Genomic DNA, 22,142 nt, shown 5'->3' on the forward strand with positions numbered 1-22,142 from the left:
TGTTGGTCAGGCTGGTCTCGAACTCCTGACCTCGTGATCCACCTGCCTCGGACTCCCAAAGTGCTGGGATTACAGGCGTGAGCCAGCAGGATTTTTAAATAGATAAAATAAAAGATGCTTTTATCTGAATATCTAGAAAGGCCATATTTTGCTTTCATATTAGTTTCAGATAAAATCCTAACCAATGTAAGCCTTAAACACAGGAAAATGCATCTTAGTTTAATATTAATAAAATAGTGGAGTAAAGTAATGTTTAGGTTTCTTATTCTGAGACAGCATATGTTTGTGTGGGCAGGGGTAGGGGGTGAAGATGAAGGGTATAATTGAGCCTAATCAGTAAGTTAATGTTTTCAATGTGCTATTACTCATTGCCAGTGGGAAGTTATTGATCAACTGAATCTGTGTTGTAGCAGTTGGTAATCCAATTCTAAAGTTGTGAGAGGAAAAAAATTTTGAGTAGGCATTTACTGAGGCAAAAATGAAATGGTTTTTTAAAAAATATGGTTCTAAATTTCCTTTTTTAGACTTCAAAATAAGAATAATTAAAACAGTATCTACCACATTTGGCAAAATAGTTGGAATTCTATAGACTTTCTTCACAGAAATACTATAAAGAATATGTTAATAAAGATATTAATCTGAATTTTATTTCTTAACTAAAAATATTAAAGCCATTAAGGGATTTAGCACAGATATTTAAAATTCTGAATCTGTGTTCAGGAAAAATAAAAAACCAGCCTCGTTTTATAGAATCTGCATATGATATCATAAAACTGTGTGGGTAAGTTATCTTTCTTTAACTTTATTTTGTAGTAACATGGAGTATTTTATTATGTTTCTTATATCACAAACATACTGTGCATTATAATGTAGCAGATTGCTACAGAACTCAGAAAACTTCAGTTCATCACTTGATTCCAGCAGTTGGTATTTCAGGTAATCAGTTTGCTGTGGTCTGAGATTGCTAGCCACAAGAGATTAAATTCTAAGTATATTGAAATGCTTTCTTGTAATTAGTTACTCTGCAGTAAATGCTAAATATTAGATGTAACCAAGGAATTATAGTATTTTCAGAAAATCTTTGAGTGAACTTATGGATATGCTTATAATTTCAGTCTAGTTTTTTTCTCTGTCTTTAGAAAATTTGAGTCTCAAAGATATATTAGGTTATATATGTCATGTTTTATTTGATTTTTGAAATTTGAGTGAAGAATAAAAATCACCAATTACATTTGATATATATTTTAAAAATGTAAGTTAGAGGTAAGAATTGTAAAATTAACATGTCTTATTCTTTCTACTGTTGGTTCTCTAACAAGTTCTGGGAACTGAGTATATGGTGCTTCCTTGGTGCCACATAGTGGCTAATCTAGGTATATATTAAAATATCCATTTTTAGTTGCTAAATGTAATGTAGTAGGGAGGAATAAACCTTTTGGACAATTTTACCTTCTGAACCTTTCTACCAATTTAACTTTTTAGATAGCAATTATTTATTTTAATATACAAATAATATATAAATAATAGAAAGGTTTAGTAGAATTATGCATACATGGTAGGTTCTAACTCTCACTTTTAGATTTACCAGCAATATTTAATATGTAACCACTTAAATTTGTATTTTCTGATATCTGAATAAAATAACCAAAATAATATATTGAATGCCTATACCATGCCTTGCTTTTTAATAGATAGGGACAATGGAAAATAAATGGTTGCTCTGGTGTTTTCAAGGAACAGATTGGAAATTATTATTATATTGACATATGATTATATAATGTAAAACTTTTAAATCTCAAGGCTTTGCAAATCCTAGAATGCCAAGTTTATAAGAATTGCTTTCAACATCTATGCTCCTACAGAGCTCTGCACAAAGTTCATTGTCTATGAAAACTTGTGACTGAATGTTTAATTGTATAATATGATCAATCCTTTTTAGCTGCAGTCTTCATTTTCCCTCATATTTCATAATTATTCACATTGTTAATTTTTTCTACTTTTCTAATTTCAGCTTATGTCTAGATAACTTCTCTATGCCTCACCCTCACTTGTTTCTCTTTTCAAGACATTTTTGGAAGATAAAAACAATAAAAATAGAATAATAATGTCAAGCCTTTCCGTTTTGGCCTCCAAGTAGTATGGTTTTCTCACTGCATTAGAAGTATAATGCTAATTTTTTCATAAACTTTTTGGTTGAAAACTCTTCTGATGCTTTATCTTATAGAATGTCTCCTTTGCTAGAAAAGGAAAAAGTTTGGGAACAAAAAGTACTAGTTTTAGAGTCCTTCACTTTAGAGATCCAAAAAGCAGCTGGATAACAAATATAATACATTATTTGTTTCAAATGACAAATTCTGACAAACACTAGAAATGAACTTCTGTGGCATTTATAAAATTGTCCTTTTTGTAGCTTGCTCTTCAGATATCTTTAAATTCAAATTGGCCTGTATATTGCTATTGATACATCCTCATGTGATAGTTCTCAATACCATTTTCAACTACTTCTTCAATTTTTCTTGAAAAATATGAATTGGCCAAGCGCGGTGGCTCATACCTGTAATCCCAGCACTTTGGGAGGCCAAGGCAGGCAGATCACGAGGTCAGGAGATGGAGACCATCCTGGATAACACGGTGAAACCCCGTCTCTACTAAAAATGCAAAAAAATAGCTGGGCGTGGTGGCAGGCACCTGTAGTCCCAGCTACTCGGGAGGCTGAGGCAGGAGAATGGCATGAACCCGGAAGGCAGAGTTTGCAGTGAGCTGAGATCCTGCCACTGCACTCCAGCCTGGGCGACAGAGCAAGACTCCGTCTCGAAAAAAAAAAAAAATATATATATATATATATATATATATATGAATTAAAAGTCCTGTCTCTATAGGATATATTGTACTTTAAATAGTACAGGAGGTTCAAATTTTGAACTCATGAAATGTCAAGATAGTTTATATATTTAAAAAATAACTTTTATATTTTCTTTGAAATTTAGACTGACCCAGGTTTATGTGCTGGATCTTTTATGATTTATAAATAAGTTACTTTAAAATAACTTTGGTTATAGTAGTTGTGAAATGCGATTCTAATATAATTAATATTTGTTAACTTGAATGCCTTAATGTCTGCAAAACCATTCTGTTATTTTGTGGATAGTTACTAACCCAGCTAATAAGCAAAAATGCACTGATCTCTAAGAGTGAATAAACTATCGATTTTGCCTAGAGTTTTGAAAATTTCAGGAAAAGCTCTTAACCAGTTTTTAAGTTACTGGTGAGCTTAGATCTATGGTTTGTTCCAGATTATCCGATGTCATACTAACTTTGATATAATTATAGCTATAGTTTATTACTATTTTGACCTCTAAGAGAAAGAGGGTTCCTAAGTTTTTTAATTCATGAAGCGATGCAAAATGGCTTTCTTAACCTATGCCTTTTACATCCATTTCTTAATTCTTATAATTAATATAATATTTTCTTTTTGGTCAGTTCATTAGAAACTTTTTTTTCTTTTTTTCTTTTTGATGGAGGCTCGCTCACTCTGTCGCCAGGCTGGAGTGCAGTGGTGCAATCTCAGCTCACTGCAACCTCCGCCTCCAGGATTCTAGCGATTCTCCTGCCTCAGCCTCCCGAGTAGCTGGGACTACAGGTGCACGCCACCACGCCCAGTGAATTTTTGTATTTTTAGAAGAGACGGAATTTCACCATGTTGGCCAGGATGATCTCAACCTCTTGACCTCGTGATCCACCCACCTCGGCCTCCCAAGGTGCTGGGATTACAGGTGTGAGCCACCGCACCCAGCCCCAGAAACATTTTTAATAGTTACAATACTATTAAACTGTAATACTGTGTATTACAACTGGTAGTTAATAGTTGTCAATCCCCAGGGCTAAAGAATAGAATATTATTATTAATTTATTCTTTAGAAATGAACTCTCCCCCACTTACAAATGATGCTTCAATTAAAGACTTTATTAAAAATTACTGTTACAATTCTTCATTCTTATTGAAGCTTGCCATTTTTGAAAAAGAAAGTGTCGGATGAAATAACTTATGCTGAAGATACTGCTAATTCAATTGCACTTCTGGGTAAGTTAAGATTTCCTTAAGGTATAGGGATGTAACATATGACAGGTCCTACTGACAAGGGAATATCTATTTTCCCCAAGTTTCACTAAGAGGACTCCTTCTCCATGTCTAGGATCTTCTCTTGTTAGTGAATTAATCACAGTGTGCTTGGTGATAATTCTGGTATTGTATTCTGTTCAGGTTGTTTCGTGATACCAGTAAAAGTCCATCTTCTAAGTACAAGGACAGGCTGATAATGTAGTTTGATGAATTATTATTTAGTTTAATGAAGTGTTTGTTAACTATTTTTGTAAATCAGAAAGTGTACATACCCTTTTTAAGTAATCACAAAAACATTTCAACTTTGAACTCTAATATTGAATTGCTACAATCATAGAATTATTCATTAAATGATCTAAAATTTTAAATCAAATCATAAAATGATAGCATATTAAGAACTTCAGCATAATGCACATAAAGATGCAGATGCCTATAGTTCGTACACAAAAATGTGAAAAATATCATAAAAGGGTAGGCACTTATGTATGGGTTATCACTTGATTTTCTAGAGAAAGAAAACAATTTCCTAGGAAATTAGATCAGGGAAACACTGGCTCTTTGAGTCAGCTCCTGGGACATGACGGCATGTTCCCAAAACAAATCCTACATTAAATCTATACTTACTAGTTTAGGTCTTTATTTGTACAGGAGGAATAAAAGATACACAATTGATCCAATGCATTTTTAAAAATATTTACTGAATAATGATGTTCCCAGCATTATACTCCATATAGAAAGATGTTAGAGATTCAACTGGAATGAAGAAAAAAAGGATTTTTATTTTTAACATAGACACTAACCCTTTTATATCTCAGTAGGTTTTATAGTTTTTAGTTACTTTGGGAAAACTACCTAGGGTTCACCTACTCTATATCGTAGAGTAGGTGAAGGTGTTGTTGAGATTAGGTTAAACATGAGGGGGGCAATTTAAAGAAAAACACCTTAGGAAGCAGGCAGGTTCAGAAATATGGGAATTTTTAATTATGTGAATCTCTATCATCAGCGGAAATTTACAATGAGAAGCCAGCCCAAAAGAGGACATGGTAGTATTAACAGATAAAAAGTGTAGTTTTTGTTGGTAACATTATTTTTAAAAATACCCCTGTTGCCATTATTTTTAAATATTGCTTCCAAGAGTGTTGACAGTCACTTGTATTATAAATACATGGCCCACTTTTTACTGAGTGTCAACTTGTTCTTTGCTTAATGACTGGTACCCTGCCTGCAGAACATGTTACTATCTCATATGACAACAGTATGAACTCTTAACTTTAAATGAGCTTCCTTCGCTGATTACTGACTGCAAGTACTGCTCTTCTGTTTCTTGGTTTTTTTAATGGCTGGAAACATTAATTTAAACTAAAATAATTGTATATAAGATGAAATATTGAACAAAAACTCTTCATGATTTTAGTTAGAACTTCCAGTTTCTACTACGTACTAATAAGTTATATTACATTTTCTTCCAAATGATACATAGATATTTCTGACTCAGAGGCAAGATTCTGGAAATGGATGGGGGAAGAAGTTGGTACTCTGCCCTGGGATTATGAAACAGGAAGCTATGATTATCTAAATTTACAGGAACTAAAACAGTGGAAAAGCAGATGAAAGACCCTAGAATTTCCCATAAGCCTGCATATTTGGATAGTCTTGTTGGAAAAGCTTAGTTGTTCCTGTTGCCTAATATGTTTTAAAACCTAAGTAGTGATTTTGCAACTCCAAAAGAACAGTCCAAAAAATAAATAAAATTTAGAGTTAGAATAATCTTAAAACTGTCTTTTAAGTGATATCTTTTGCAGAGATTCTCCTGAAGCTAGGGTCAGGCTTTCCTTTTTGCTTCCTCCTTCTTTCCACTTGCCACCCCACTTGCTGACCACCTCCAGAGATGAGCATCTTGCAAGGGCTAATGCAAAAGAGGAATTCCTAATTATTCTTTTACCCTCAGAGAGTCCAACCAGTTCTAGTTTAGTTCTAAGGTCAATATTACTGACTACCGCTGTCCTTGGGCATTCAGAGAACCTGGATCATTTCCAGAGTCCCACAGATCATTTTCAGATACCCTTGGGGATCATGTTTATAGGACTTCAACAGAGTAGATGCAATCCAGTTTGAAATACAGGCTGAAGCCAATTAAATTGTAGTTTAGATATGACTGAAAACGAACCTTTCTATTCGCCAACCCCACGCAGACAGCTTGAACATAAAACTATTACCCTTGCATGTGGGGCAGCTGCTTAAAAACTCACTCTCTTCCAGTCTGCCAACAAATTGAAGAGCAAAGTTCACCTGGAACTTCTCTAAGCAAAGAATGCATTAGTAAAGGCAAAAAATTACTGACCCTCTAGTTAGGGAGAAAAATGCTAACCCATATCTTGTCAAAATAATAATAGTATCTAACACATGTAGAACTTACAATATGCTAGATGCTTTTCTCAGCCCTTTTCTCATATTAGCTAATTTAATCCTCACAACGATCTTAAATGTGGTAACTATTGTTATACCTGCTTAATAGATGAGAAAAGTAAGACACAAGTTTACATGGGTAGTAAATGGCATAGCCAGGATTTAACCTTAGACAGTCTGGTTCTAGCATTTGTATTAATAATCATCATTCTTTTTTCCCTAGAAAGGAGAGGCTGAATTGATTGAGGGGCCAAATGTATAAGGATGGATTCAGGGTACTGTTTATATGTATGTATGTGTGTGAGCATATGTATAAAAATATGCATATAAATTGAACATGATCCAGTTTGAATCTTTGAGAATATTTTTAATAATCATCATATTATTAACATTTTATGCCTAAATTCTACAAATAAGCTTATGACAGTGTTGTTAAATAGCACCTGTTTATCTTTCTGGCAGGTGACTTAATGAAAATACCAAGTTCTGAATTGAGGATACAAATTTGTAAGTGTATTGTTGATTTTTATCATGCAGAACCACCAAAGAAGCATATTCCAGGTGAAGTTTACAATGGTCTTTCAGTGATAACTTGTGATGTAGAAAACAGAACATTCTCATATCTCTTTGAATTTGACAGACACAGTGGGCTCATAAATGTAACACATTAAAAAGAAAACTTTTTTGTAGTCTTGAGCTCTTTGGTCATCTTTTAAAAGTTATATATGTATTTTTCAGTTTTTGATTTGCATATTTTTATTCTGATGCTAAATATGAACAAATTTGTAAAGTGATGCCCAATTTAATTAATAATTATAAATGTTACTATTATATTATTTAATACCATTGATAAAATTATTTTTTAAACACTTTATAATTATTTATAATATCTGCCCCCACTCAGTTAAATGTTAAGCTACCAATGCCAGGGCCATTCTCCATCCTGTTTGGGAAAATAGTTCTATGTGTTATAGCTAAGGGACCTTAATATATAGTGGTAAATGAGCCACACGGAATTGGTTGGGACCAAGACAGTGGCATGTGCACTGTGAGGATATAATGTTAAGATGTACTTCTTACCTTCATAGTTTCTGTAATTTCTAATCAATCTAGGAAGGGAGAGAAGATATAAACAATAATTTCTTAAGTTATATGATTCTTAATATAGGTGGAAATAAGAGTCTGTGGTAGTTCGAAAGAAAGATTATTTAAGACCAAGGAAAAATGGGAACCAGAAGTCAGTTAAAAAAAGACAATTTAAAAAAAAGAAAAAAGAAATTCAGGGAAAACAGAAGGAAGTCAAAAAGTAAAACAAAAAAATGGAACAGCACCTAAACTAGAGAAATGAATAAGGAGATTATTAAATGTCCAGTTTGAACTGTTGATGAGATAGATGGGGGAGGAGTGTCTTGGTAGATAAAAGATACTGGATACTAAAAGCAACAGGGACCAGAAATACAGTTTTGGAATCCACCCAAATAGAGTTGAAAATTGAAGCCACCAGAATGGTTGAGTTTGCCAAGAGATAAAACATATAAGCAGCAAGGCATCAAGAATGACATGGAGAGTGTCCATATTGAGGTTTGGAAAAAATGATTCAAAGAAATTGGCAGTGAAGGGAGGCTCAAAGAGGAGGAAGAAAACCTAAAGACTGCCATGTCTTGTGTGCCAGTGAATCAAATATTTGACAAAGGAGGAGAAAGTTGTCTCAGTGTCAAACGCTGCAGTTTTCTGTAATGGAAGAGTTAAAAGGCCAAGTTAATGTGACACTTGAAAAGTTGTAGTTAAATCTTTGACAGATCTATTGATATAAAGTGGTCAGGGCAGATGCAGGATTAAAGAATCAGAGGATTGTGAGAGTAGAGGCACTGGATTTGAGAGTGAGAGAGTAGTGGCAGTTCATGAATGCAGACATATCTTAAGATCAGATGGTGAAGAAAAAGAAAGAAGGTGGAGAACAGCTCAGCTAGTGCAAAGTCAGAGAAAGGTTATTTGGGTTTTGTTGTTTTTAGGATAGGGAGAAATCACATTTGTAGGCAGAGGAGCTAGAAGCTGGTAAGAAAGAAATGGGAAGGTGAAATTCTCAAAGAAAGCACAAGAGGATGGAATTAAGAGCACAAGCTTAGAGTTAACCTTGGCAAAATACAGACGCCCTTCAAAGAAAGGGAGACCAGTGGTGTAGGACTTAAGACAAAGGAGTATTATGGGGCAAAGACGTGAGGTTGATTTGGTCAGTCTCTGAAAATTAGGAGTCAGTGCTCTCACTATCACACAGTTGGTTTCAAGTGATGGGTATGGCCAGACATCCGGGACCACGGCTGAAAAGTCCTCAGTATAGCAGTTGAAAGAGACATAGCCCTGGAGACAGGAATTAAGTCCATGAGCTTTAATGGTGTTATATCCCTCTATTAAAATGTACCTGCAATAGAAAAAGATACAGTAAGTATAAAGTACATTTTGGTCCATCCATATGATAGACTATTACGCACATAAAAATCATGATTTTAGAAAACACTTTATAGGATGGGGAAAAGCTTACAATAAAAGTTTTAGTGAGTACAGTAGAATATAAAATTCTGTATAGTAGTATGTTGTTAAAATTGTATGCATACATTAAAAATATCACAAGAAATATATGAAAATGTTAATGTTATCTCTAGATGATGAAAATATAGGCAATTTTAACCTTCCTCTTCTTACTTTTTAAATGCTTTTTATAATTCATGAGGTGAGTAGCTAGAGCGTATCATAGAAAGCTCATCACAGCATTGGACAGGGCCTTGTCCACAGCCAGAGATCATATTTACAAAGATAAGACAAACTGACAGATACCTCAGAACTAGGGCAAAGTTAAGGAATCTAGTTGGACTCAAAAATCAAAAAGTCAGGGAGTTAGATAAGTGAGATCACTAAGAAAAAATAAAGCCTCATCTCAGTAAATGAGGACCCTTTGGTGTTTATTTAATCCCTCTAGTTGAATGTAGTTAGGTATACCTGCATCAAAAAGAGTTAGTATTTCTCACAGGTGCTAAGACAGAAGGAATTTTTATAAGACATGTCACCAAGAATCAAACTTCCCTAAAATACCATTAAATTCATTCACAATTATCAGAGTAGCATTACATTTTTCACCTCTTATTTTATTGCTGACACTATATAATTGTTGTCCCTTGAAAGTACTGAAGTAATGCATTGAACCTGCACAGTGAAACTGACTAGTGAAAACATTCAGTATTTGTAATCAAATCATTTTCCATTATTGAAAGTCATATCTACTGACAAGAAATATTGTTCTTTTTTAGAATTTAGGATGTTTCCAAAATTCATGGTCCTATTTTAAATACTACACCAGGGATCAGCAAACTCTGGGTCCCAGGTCAAACTAGGCCTACTGAAAACAAAATTGTGTTAGAACACAGCCATGCCCACTTATATTTGTACTGTTTATTACTGCTTTCTTGCTACAATGTGCTATAGAGTTGAGTAGTTGGCAAGAAACCTTATAACCTGCAAAGCTTAAAATACTATCTGGCCCTTTACAGAAAAAATGTGGCCCATCCCTATGCTGCACGATTTTTAAATTCCATACACTTTTAAAAAGTTTGTCTTGCTGTTGCTTAATAATAAATTACTCATTCTTTTGTCTTAATGATCATTCTGTGAGATAACTGTATGTATTTATTAATGAATTGTTGTTAGGTTACCAGCAAGCGAGTTCATCATACAAGATTCAAATGGCTGAAGTTGGAGGATTAGCAAAAACAATGGTCCAGTCAATGACCTTGCTTGAAAATCAACTTGTTGAGAAACTTTGGGTACTTAAAGTTCTGCAGCATCTCTCAACTTCTGGTTTGTATATTATTAAGTTTAAACACTTCATTGTCAACTACTTTTGTTTCTGTCTAAAAATGTCAATATTGTAAAGCACAAATAATTTTTAAATTTTATTTTCAGAAGTTAATTGTACTATAATGATGAAAGCACAAGCAGCCAGTGGAATCTGTACTCACCTCAATGACCCAGATCCCTCTGGACAGCTTTTATTTCGTTCATCAGAAATACTTTGGAACTTGCTGGAAAAATCTTCAAAAGAAGAAGTCATACAACAGCTTAGTAACTTGGAATGTTTGCTGTAAGTGTATGTGGTTAGATAGGAATGTTCTTTTAATCTTAAAATGACAGCCAGTGACATAACTAACATCTTTGTTTGAATCTGTGTTCAATTATGTTTTAGATTCATGTAATGGCTATGTTTCAGGACATCTTTTTTGTTCCATGGTATAAATGAATCTGCACAATAACAAGCCACACTTTTCTATGTGGAAGGCTCTCAAAGTAGCTTCTTAACACTAAAATATAACTTGGAATATAGATAAAGTAAAATTAGACTTTAGAAGAACTATTTCATTTATTTATCCAGTGAATCTATTATTGAGTGCTTACTATCTCCCAGATATTGCAGTAAGCATTAGCAACAAAATGTGCGTGAGCCTTCAAGTTGCTTCTTCACTTATTCAACAAATAATTGTCTGCTCTATGCCAGCTTCAGTATTAAGCCATAGAAATACCACTGAAAACAATATAGATATTGTCTCTGCTTTCGTGGAATTTACATTGTGCTAGGAGGGATGGACAAGTAAATAGACAACTAAAAGAGAACATACTAAATGTTATGAAACAGATTATTGTAAGATGCTACATGTTCTTCAGAAGAAGATCAGTCAGCACATTTTTGTTTGCAAGTGACTAAAAACCCAAATGACCAAAGCAATATAGAAAATGTATGGCTTATTTAACTACAAAGTCAAGGATAAAACTGGTTTCATGTGCAGCTTTATTCAGGGATCAGCAGATATTAGGACTTCATCCCTCCTCTCTCTACATTGTCTTCCATGGTGCTGGCTTCACACCCAAGCCTATGTAGTAAGACCTAAGAAGTGTAAGACCTAAGAAGTCTACGATCACATCATTTCAACCTCAAATCAAGCAGAAGAGAAACCTTGCTATCCTGAAGGCTCAGAGAAAAGTCTTTGAATTGAGTCCAATTTGGCCCTGAATGGTCTAATATTGGTCAAATGCCTGTTCCACAGTGATTTATTAGTGCCAAAAGAAAAAATGCTCTGACTGGCGAAAAGGCCGCTGAAGGCAGCCTCACAGGAGCAAAAGTCAGGAAGGAGTAAATGCCTAAATAAAAATAAGAATGCTGTTCTTATAAAAAGGGCAAGTAGGTCCCAGGAGGCAAAGCAACAAATATCTACTATTAATACAAGGGAACCTAACTCAGAGTTGGAGAATTAATAACTGCTTCCTAATGAACTCAAGTCTAGTAACTGAATGACAAACAGGACTTGGTAACAGAAAAGCTTTGCATGCGGAGAGCATCCTAGACAGGGAAAACAAGTGAAAATATAATTAGCAAAATCAGAAAACTAAAATTCAGTATGATGAGAGCAGAAGGAACAGGCTACAATGGTGAGAGATGAGGCTAACAATGTTATCAGGGACCATAACATGAAAGGTCTAATAAGCCTTGTTAAGGAGGTAGGACTTAATCCTAAGAACAAAGAATAGTCTTTAAATGGTTTTACAAAGGAAAATGACATGATTGAATGTGTTATAGAGCTGTCACTTTGACCACCATGTGTAATAGACTGGTTTAGTGGATGTCTTATCTGGTACATAGAGGATTAGAGGCAGATTTGGAAGTGTAAAAAATATTAGAAATATGTTCAAATGAATAGTATAATATAAAAAGGGAGATTTTGTTGATAGACATTCAGGAAGTATTTTCATAAAAGTGTGTGTTTTAGTTTGAGCTGCTATAATAAAGTACCATAAACTGGGTGGTTTATAAACAGCAGAAAGTTATTTTTCACAGTTTGGGAGGCTAGAATTCTGAGATCAGGGTGCCAGTGTGGTTGGGTTCTGATGAGGGTGCTCTTCTGGGTTGCATACTGCTGATCTCTTGTATTCTTACATGGAGGAAAGAGAGCAAGACAGCTCTCTGGAGTCCCTTTTATAAGGGCACTAATCCCATTCATGAGGGCTCATTACCTCCCTAAGGCCTCACTCCTAAAACCATCACATTGGGTGTTAGGATTTAAATATATGAATTTTGGAGGGATGCAAACATTTAGTGCATAACAATATAGTTTTTAAAATATGATTTTACTTTCTAGGGCTTTGAAGGAAGTATTTAAAAATCTGTTTATGAGAGGTTTCAGTCATTATGACCGTCAGCTTAGAAATGACATATTAGTGATCACTACAATTATAGCTCAAAATCCTGAAGCACCAATGATTGTAAGTATGAATCAAATTGCATTAATTTTAATTGTGGAAGTGGTGGGCTTGGGTGAAAGAAGTCCTATATTATGTTGGAATATTTGTGTATTTTCTTGTAATGCTAAGTTATGCTGTAATATCTTGATGGTCACCAGTGTGCTTATCACTCTGCCAATTCTTCTTTGCAATCCTTTGGAAATTTGGAATCTTCCTCTTATTGTGTGATTTATACACGTATTTACCACTTATGATGCTTTTCTTTCCTTCCTGATGATTTGAGTTTCCATCTGGCATCATTTCTCTTTCACTGGAAGAACTTTGTTTACAATTTCTTGTGGTGCACATCTACTGGCTGCTGGCAACAAATTATCTTAGTTTTCTTTTATCTGAAAATATATTTAATTCATCTTAATTATTAAAGTCTATGCTCATTGAATATAGAACTCTAGGCTGAAAAATGTTTTTGTTTAGCATTTCAAAGATAAAGTTCTGCTGTCTTATGGAGTCTGTTGTTTCTGATGAGAAATATTCATTGTGAGGTTCCATGGTGTAATGGTGAGCACCCTGGACTCTGATGAGAAGTATCCATTATTTCAAATCGTTATTCCCCTATGTATAATATATCATCCTTTTCTCTCACTGTTTTCAAGATTTTCACTCTATCTTTGGTTCCTAGCAGTTTCGAAATGATGTGCTAAGGTGAGATCTCCTTTGTATTTGTTCTGCTTAGGTTTCATAGAGCTTCTTGGATATATAAATTTAAGTCTTTGAGAAGATTTGGAGAACTCTTGGCCATTATTTCTTCAAATATTTTTTCAGCCCCATTCTCTCTCCCCGCTTCTTCAGAGGCTCTGATTACTTTTATGTTTGACTTTTTGATATTGTCCCACAGGTTTGTGAGGCTCTGCTCACTTTTTTCAATCAATTTTCTCTCTATTCTTCAGGTTGGATAATTTGTATTAGTCTATATATTTAAATTCACTGACTTTTTTATTTCTGTCATCTCCATTCTGCTGTTAATCTCATCCAGTGCATTTTTACTTCAGATATATTTTTCAGTTTTAGAATTTATTTTTATTCCTTTTTATAGCGTCTCTCCTGAGAGTTCTTATCTTTCTATTCATTATGAGCATCTTTACTGTAGATTCTGGTATACTCCTCTGAAGAATTTTTAATAACTACATATTTAACTTAGCTGTACTCATCCCTTTTTGAGGTATGGCAGCCCAAATCTTAATTCAGTTCTTGCCTGGGATGCTTGAGTATTCTCTGCACTTGTGTGGTTCAGCTATCAGCCAGATATTTGGGAAGAGTTTGTACACAGAATTTAGCATTCTCTCTCTCTGGCTCTCTCCTTTATGGGATTTCTCCCTTCACTTTCCAATGGCTGTGGTTGCCTCTGCCCTCTGGTTCTTCAGGCCACTAAGACCCCAGGGTTACTCTGAGTTTTAGCATTTCCACGAGGTGTAGAATACGGCCTGCTCTCAGGCCAAATCCTTTTTTTTTTTTTTTTTTTTTGAGACGGAATCTTGCTCTGTCGCCCAGGCCGGAGTGCAGTGGCGCGATCTCAGCTCACTGCAAGCTCCGCCTCCCGGGTTTGCACCATTCTCCTGCCTCAGTCTCCCGAGTAGCTGAGACTACAGGCACCCGCCACCACACCCGGCTAATTTTTTCGTATTTTTAGTAGAGACAGGGTTTCACTGTGTTAGCCAGGATGGTCTCGATCTCCTGACCTCAGGATCTGCCCGCCTTGGCCTCCCAAAGTGCTGGGATTACAGGCGTGAGCCACCGCGCCCGGCCCCAAAAGCCTTTTTTAAAATGGGAAACTCGTGTAGTGCCATTCCCTTCTGCAAAATTCTGACATCCTTCCAGTGTCTGCTTACTCTTGGTCACAAGATAGTTTTATTTGTCACCAGCAGGAGAATTTCTCTCGGAGCTACTACTCATCTGTACCAGAAGCTGAGCCTTCACATATTTTATAATTAAAAATCATTGAATGATTGAAATTATTTAGTAGAGATCCTTGGCAACAATATTCACAAGTCAGACACGTAAGTTCTAGTTGTGCTACAAAGAACGACTGTGAAGACCTCAGCCCACTAACAGTGGACGTCAAGTAGTCCCAAGAGTCATGGAATTCATGCTGTGCAAATAGGGAAACAGTCCTACATAGTATCCTAGTTAAAGCTGCAACTTATAGGTAGACCTTTGTTTCTCTAGAAGCCCCTGGTCAGGTAGTAATTTCTCATTAGTGTCCTTGCAAACATTCAGATGAATTTCATGAATGTGAGTCAAAGGAAATAATATCTTCAGCATCTAAAGAAACCATATAGATCCTAAAGTAATGGGGCTATAAAACTACAAGCTCATAAGCCCAGGGTTTGCCCCTGTAAACTCTCCCTAATGTGCAAAGTCCAACTAGGATATCTCTGTCAGGAATGCTGATATGCTAAAATGTTTGCAACTCTGGTGATTCTTCAGGGCTTTTCATGCTAAGTAGGAACTACTTTATTATCTCTTGACCAAACATTTGACATAACAAGAATGGTTGGGGTAGAAGTGGAAGTGTTTAAGAAGAAAAGCTGTTGAGAATAACTGGATTTTCCTCCCTTACTGTGTCATTTGAAGTATAGGTAACGAATTATAGAAGTAACTATAAAGACCTAATATACTTTGGATCCTTAACAATTTTAAACAGACTATTCATAGAATAATATAAAATATTTCTTAGAACCTACAGAAGTAAGTTTAAAATTAAATAAATCTGGCTTATTTAATTTTAAATAAGCTTATCTGGCTATATGTTTTTATTTTTTGCCTCACTCTTTATTACTATTCATGCTTTATGAATTCAAATGAATGACAGTAGGAGAATTTGATAAATGTACTTAAGTAGTAAATATGAGCATCTGCATCATAACTTTCATCTTATTCATTCATCTTTCTGCTTATTTTATGTATTTATATTAGGAATGTGGCTTTACCAAGGATTTGATACTGTTTGCCACCTTTAATGAAGGTAAAAAGCATAAAACTTTAAACTTCTTATAATTATCTTGATAAGTCTTGTACAACATTTAAGCTTTCATTTTACTTTTTTTCCCTCACAGTTAAAAGTCAAAATCTTTTGGTAAAAGGACTTAAGCTTTCTAATTCCTATGAAGATTTTGAGTTGAAGAAATTACTATTCAATGTAATTGTGATCTTATGTAAAGATTTACCTACTGTACAGGTAAAGAGTAATCAAGGCAGGAAAGTCAATAAAAATTGTCTTACTTTGTAGTATAACTATTTTAAAGTCTTGACTGTAAATATTTTATCGGTTCATATATTTACCACAGAAAGTAGTAAAATCTTACTGGCCTGAATTTTAGCTTTTAAATTTTTTCTTTGCTTATCTGTTAGTAAACAGTGAAGTACTTAAATTTAAACCACATAAACCAGAGAAAAACAGTAGAACCTAAGAGATTTAATAATACAGTTAGGTCTCTTGAATTAGACAGCATAAAATGAAAGAAGCTTCACATAGGCCCATTCCAGCCTAATAATCTGTCTCTGACCATAGTAACAAGGACTGATTTAATGCTGGAGAAAATTATTAACCTCTGTGATGCCAATCTCAAACTCTTATGAACCTGCTTTTTCATCACACAAACCTAATGTCTTTAATCACTTTTACTCTCTATGAATTTATCTTAATACTTTGTTTCCTGCATAACAGCGTGATGTAATTTGAAGAACATTGGAACTGAATTTCACTTCTGGCTTATCCCCTACTAGCTATGTGGCCTTAGAAAAATTACCTCGTCTATCTGTGGTTCATTTCCTCCTCCTGTAAAGGAAAGATTATAATGCTTCAGCCCTGCTCACAGGTCTATCGTGAAGTTGCGATGAAGGCTTTTTAAACTATAAAGTGACAGTAAATGTATTATTAACAATTCTGTTTAATTACTCATTAAGTGAAATTTCCATTTAATCTAAAACTCTACCAAGCTCCAAGGATTACTATGAAAAAGAAGTAGGAATTCAGTCTATCAACTTCACTACCAATAATAGAAAGATGGGGTTCTAGCAGTAAAGGCTTTAGTCAGACAGAATCTCAGTGCTACCGCTTTCTAGCTATGTGGCATTGAATGGGTTGTTTGATTTCTCTAAATCCCAGGTAGCTCAACTTCAACATGGGGATAACACCTACCTCAAGATTATTATGAGGATTTAACTGAGCTGAACATTTTCTTAGTAATGCAACTTTAAGGAATATATATATTTTCAAATGCTCAGGAAAAGAAAAATTGTCTTTATAATTATAACTTTATTATTTGTGACAAAAAAATACATACTGTGTAGAACCTAAATGTATTTTCCAAAATGCAAATGGAAAATCATTTGGAAAATTATTCCATAAAGTATGGTTTATTATTCCAATACAATATTATATAAATATTAAAATTAGACCTATAAAGATAATAAAATTTACACTACAGTTTGTAAATCAATTCTAATTGATTGAACAACACTTTATAGGCAACAGAACCAAGTAGCACAGATTATGGTGAGGAGCTTCTTAAAACACTTTGTGAGCGGTGAAATCAACAATTTTTATGTGTCACATAATTTGTGGTCCAGTAATATTACTAGTAATGATAATGAATATGTACACTATCATTTGCAATACACAGGGGTGTTTTTTGAAACATTATATACTTAATTCTAGCAAGAATGTTAGAACTAGTAGTTATTCCTGTTTTCTCAACTCTAAATCTTGCATTCTTTTCACATGGACTAGTAAGGAATTAGAAAAATTAATTGTTTTTGTTAAAATCTTTATAGAATAATGCCAAATTAAAAGAAAATTAAATATAGCATATGGTGTTTTATTCTCTTGTGAATCATAAATATGCATCCATCAGAATCAGCTGTATTAATTCTGTTGTCATAATGGCTATGCATTTTAATCTCATTTTTATTAAAATGATGGGTTCAATAAAATTTTAAAATACTAGGCATGTAATGAAACATGGCTTGTGACCTAACTGACATTTATTTGGTAGAATGTTTATGTAAGTACTGTTGCATGTGGTTAAATATTCACTGTAGTCATTACCTCAGACAAAATTCTTTTTTATGGTACACAACTGAGTCTGTGAGATATTTCCTTTTAAAAAAAGAGTGAGGAAAGAGATGTCAGCACTTGCCCCAAAATATTCTACGTTTTATTATACGTTAAAATAAAATACGTTATATGTTTTATTATACGTTTTATTATACGTTAAAATATCCTATGGTTTTATTATAAGCAGGAACTACATTACATATATGAGCAGCAAAAACAAAAAATACATATTTTATATTATTGTCAGAGAGTACATACCTCAGAAAAGAGGATTATAACTTCTTTAATTTTTGGGGTTTTTTTTTGGTACCTATCATAGATTGGGGTTATTTTATAAAGGAATTATTTTGAAATAATCCTCAATAAAACATCAAAATGTAAATTTTTATTTAATTGCCTTAAAGTATTTTTAGCTATGTTTCGAACAAAGTATCCTTTGTTCTTTCTCACAGCTATTAATTGATGGCAAAGTTATTTTGGCTTTGTTTACCTATGTTAAGAAGCCTGAGAAGCAAAAAATAATTGACTGGTCTGCAGCACAGCATGAAGAATTACAACTGCATGCAATTGCCACTTTGTCATCAGTGGCTCCTTTATTAATAGAAGAATACATGTCATGCCAGGGAAATGCTCGAGTCCTTGCATTTCTAGAATGGTGTGAGAGTGAAGGTGAGTGGCCCTTCAAGATTCTTGTCAAAATTCTAATCTTCATATTTCAACTGAATGCTCAGTATGTGCATAGAAATAACAATGAAGTTAATTAAAGCAATGAGAAGTAAAAACACATAGACCTATCTTCTTAATGTATTTATATGTTGTTTTAAGAAAAACACAGATTTTAAAATCAGACATTAGTAAATGTCATAGTTGATGCACACCCGAAAGAAATCATACATGTAATTTAAATTTTTGTATTATTAGACCTATCTAAAAATTATATTTGGGAAGAAAATAAATGCTGGCAATATTTTATTTGCTTTGTTTGTTTGTTGAGACAGGGTCTCACCCTGTCACCCAGGCTACAGTGCAATGGCATGCTCATGGCTCACTGCAGCCTCAACCTCCTGGGCTCTAGCGATCCTCCCACCCCAGCCTTCCCAGTAGCTGGGACTACAAGTGCATGCCACCACACGAAGCTAATTTTTGTATTTTATATAGACAGGGTTTCGCCATGTGGCCCAGGCTGGTCTCAAACTCCTGGGCTCAAGCCATCTGCCTACTTCGGCTTCTCACAGTTTTGCGATTACAGGCGTGAGCCTGAAATGAATTACAATATTGCCCAGTCTGGCAGTATTATAATGCATTCATTCAACAAATATTTATGACTGCCTACTGAGTACTAGATACTGTCTTAACTACTGAAAATACAGTTAGGCTTAAAATAAATATCCTTTTCTCTATGGAGCTTAAAATCTAGATCTCTAGCCAGAAGTAATGACTCCAGTGTGGTCTAACAAATTAGTAGAGCCCCAATTTGTTTGTATTTTGTTTTAGTTCTTAGAAAGGAAATAAGAAATACATTCCTTTTTTAAAAAGTTTTATAAGGAAGATATTGCTTCTTTTCTGGTAGAAATTTTGCTCTGGCAATAATTTTGTATGATGCATTTTCATTAGATCAAGAATATCACCCATTTATGCATGAAGGAGGAAAAAATGATAGGCTTTTTATTCTCTAGTTTCTAATATGCTGAGCTACTAAATTTAGTCTTGTAAAATTATTTTCCACTGAATAAAGCAATTCTTCAGTCTGTCCTTTATATCATTTATGTTTGTAGAAGACTTTAAGGCAAAAGGGGAAATGCTGGCTAATAAGAGAAAGACTGATAGCTAATAGTTATTCAGAACCTACTATCTGGTGAGCTTTAAAAACCTTCCAAGTATTAAGTCATTTAGTCCTCTCAACAAACCTAGGAGGTATAGGTACTCTTATTATCCCTGTGTATCAGATGGGTAGAACTCAGTCTAAGAAGCTAAATAATTATTCCTGGCCACAAGTGGCAGAGCAAAAATTTAACCCAGGTTCTATAATAGAACCCACAATTTTAACCAACATGCAATACTCAGAACAGTATTTTCAACTTTTTTTTTTTTTTAGCTAGAAACATAAAGCTACTTCTGAAAGCAGCTTTTAAAGAAAGCATAGCATAAAGAAGGGAGGATTTGCCTTGCTATTTATCAAGACCTATGATAAAGCTATAGTAATTAAAATTATGTGGTACTGGGTCATGGAGAGACCAATGGCACGGAATATATGAAAGGTTGGCTTTATGAGAGATGATACTGCCAATCAGTGAGGGAAGGGTGGTGTTGGGGCAGTTGGTCCTCCATGTGAAAAAATAAAAATTAGACCTCTTCACTTTGTTTTTTCTAAAAATCAATTGCAAAAGTAATAAATTAAAGATGTAAATATGAAAAGTCATACAGTGAAACTCTTAGAAGAAAACATGGGAAAATATCTTTTTGCTAGATATCAGGGTAGGAAAGGTTTCTTTAAAAAGACTCATGAGTTAAAGGTATAAGAAAAGATCAATGCATTTAACTACTGTAAAACGTACAAATGTCTATTTGACAAAATCTAAGTGAAATACTAATTTACAAAGTGAGAGATGACATTTATTACCCCTGTGACTGATAATAGATTAGAATCCAGGTTCATAAAGAACTCCTATATATCAATAAGAAAACAACTCAGTAGAGAAGTATACAAGGACTAGGGACTGCCATGTCACAGAGAAAACCCCAAATTTTCAAAAAACATTTAAAAACTCTAAATCCCATTGACAATCAGATAAATGCAAATTAACAGCAATAAACTACCATTTCACATTTAACAGATTTCGTGGGGGGAAATCAAGGCCAGGTACAGTAGCTCACACCTGTAATGCCAACACTTTCAAGGCAGGAGGATCACTTGAGGCCAGAAGTTCAAGACCAGCCTGGGCAACATGGTGAGACCCCATCTCTTAAAAAAAAAAAAAGCAGCTGGTCATAGTGGCACACACCTGTAGTCCTAGCTTCTTGGGAGGCTGAGATGGGAGTATCGCTTGAGCCCAGGAGATTGAGGCTTCAATGAGCTGTGATCATACCACTGCACTCTAGCCTGGGCAACAGAGCAAGACCCTGTCTCTTAAAAAAGAAAAATTAACTTATCTTATACATTGTATCTGTATAAACACCTTGGAAAACAATTTAGCACCTTTAGTAAAATTCAATGTGGATGTATCCTATATTATTCTGGTCACATGGAAAAACTCTTCTCAATGGATATAAGAGGACATGAACCAGAATGTTTATTGTAACAGTTTATACTAGTGAATGGAAAAACTGTAATTTATTTATAAAAATGAATGCTGAAACGAATTAAAATTAATAATCTAGATCTACTTGTGACAATGTGAATAATTTTTAAAATAAACATGTTGAATAACAGAAGCAAATTGCAAAAGATACATATAATATGATACATTTGAGTAAAATTCCAAAACACATACTTCTATTCTGAGACTAGTAAGAGGGAAAAGGGATAATATTTTATTTCTCTAAAAACTAAAGCAAATATGACAAAATTTTAACATTTGTTTAAACTTTTGATAGATGTATAAGATATCTGATATATTTGCTTTGTTTATTTGAAATGTTTTTGTTTTAAATTATCACTTTTTCTCCACAGATCCATTTTTCAGTCATGGTAACAGTTTTCATGGTACAGGTGGCCGAGGCAACAAGTTTGCCCAGATGCGTTACAGTTTAAGACTCCTGAGAGCCATGGTCTACCTTGAAGATGAGACGGTAAACAAAGATCTTTGTGAAAAGGGAACAATTCAGCAAATGATAGGTAAAATATAACATGGTGGTTTACTGATGAAAGAGGAATATTTTTAATAGTAGTAGTTTTGTTTGAAATGTTTTTCCAAAATTTATTTTGTCTTTATGACTGAGAAATTCCTGAATATTTTCTTGATTTTTGTTTCATATTGTTGCTATAAATTAGCGTGTCTTATTGAAATATCATACTTACTAACCCTTTAAGCATTTATTTCTTCAACTCAGATATCATTTCATTTAGGATTATCTTTATCTTTTTTTAAAATGGTCTATTGTTATATTTTATTCTTTTAGTAATAAAGGTCACCACTTTTGACCAAGGCTTTTGGAGCTATTTAAAACAGGATAACATGGCATATTCCAATGCATGTGTCATAACAGAACACTGGTACA

The 22,142-nt window shown here is 34.1% G+C and overlaps 1 protein-coding gene across 17 annotated transcripts in view; it reads left to right on the top strand.

The window, feature by feature from the left end:
- Positions 1-22,142, top strand: part of CFAP69 (cilia and flagella associated protein 69) — a 99,151-nt gene that overhangs the window by 16,114 nt on the left and 60,895 nt on the right. For 12 of the 17 annotated variants that reach the window (XR_010158580.1, XR_010158581.1, XR_010158579.1 and 9 more), the window contains exons 4-13: positions 672-781; positions 4,005-4,081; positions 6,989-7,087; positions 10,226-10,375; positions 10,481-10,658; positions 12,706-12,829; positions 15,782-15,830; positions 15,922-16,043; positions 18,377-18,593; positions 21,595-21,759. Coding sequence is in view for 13 of the 17 variants with exons in the window: in XM_054655929.2 (XP_054511904.1) it covers positions 672-781; positions 4,005-4,081; positions 6,989-7,087; positions 10,226-10,375; positions 10,481-10,658; positions 12,706-12,829; positions 15,782-15,830; positions 15,922-16,043; positions 18,377-18,593; positions 21,595-21,759 (1,291 nt within the window). In the remaining 4 variants the exon portion in view is untranslated. Of the gene's footprint in view, positions 1-671; positions 782-4,004; positions 4,082-6,782; positions 6,802-6,988; positions 7,088-10,225; positions 10,376-10,480; positions 10,659-12,705; positions 12,830-15,781; positions 15,831-15,921; positions 16,044-18,376; positions 18,594-21,594; positions 21,760-22,142 lie in introns of those variants that run through there. The other 5 variants (XM_054655933.2, XM_054655934.2, XM_063814684.1 and 2 more) reach the window with 4 other exon arrangements.

This window comes from Pan troglodytes, chromosome 6 (assembly GCF_028858775.2).
Source record: "Pan troglodytes isolate AG18354 chromosome 6, NHGRI_mPanTro3-v2.0_pri, whole genome shotgun sequence".
Classification (NCBI taxonomy): domain Eukaryota; kingdom Metazoa; phylum Chordata; class Mammalia; order Primates; family Hominidae; genus Pan; species Pan troglodytes.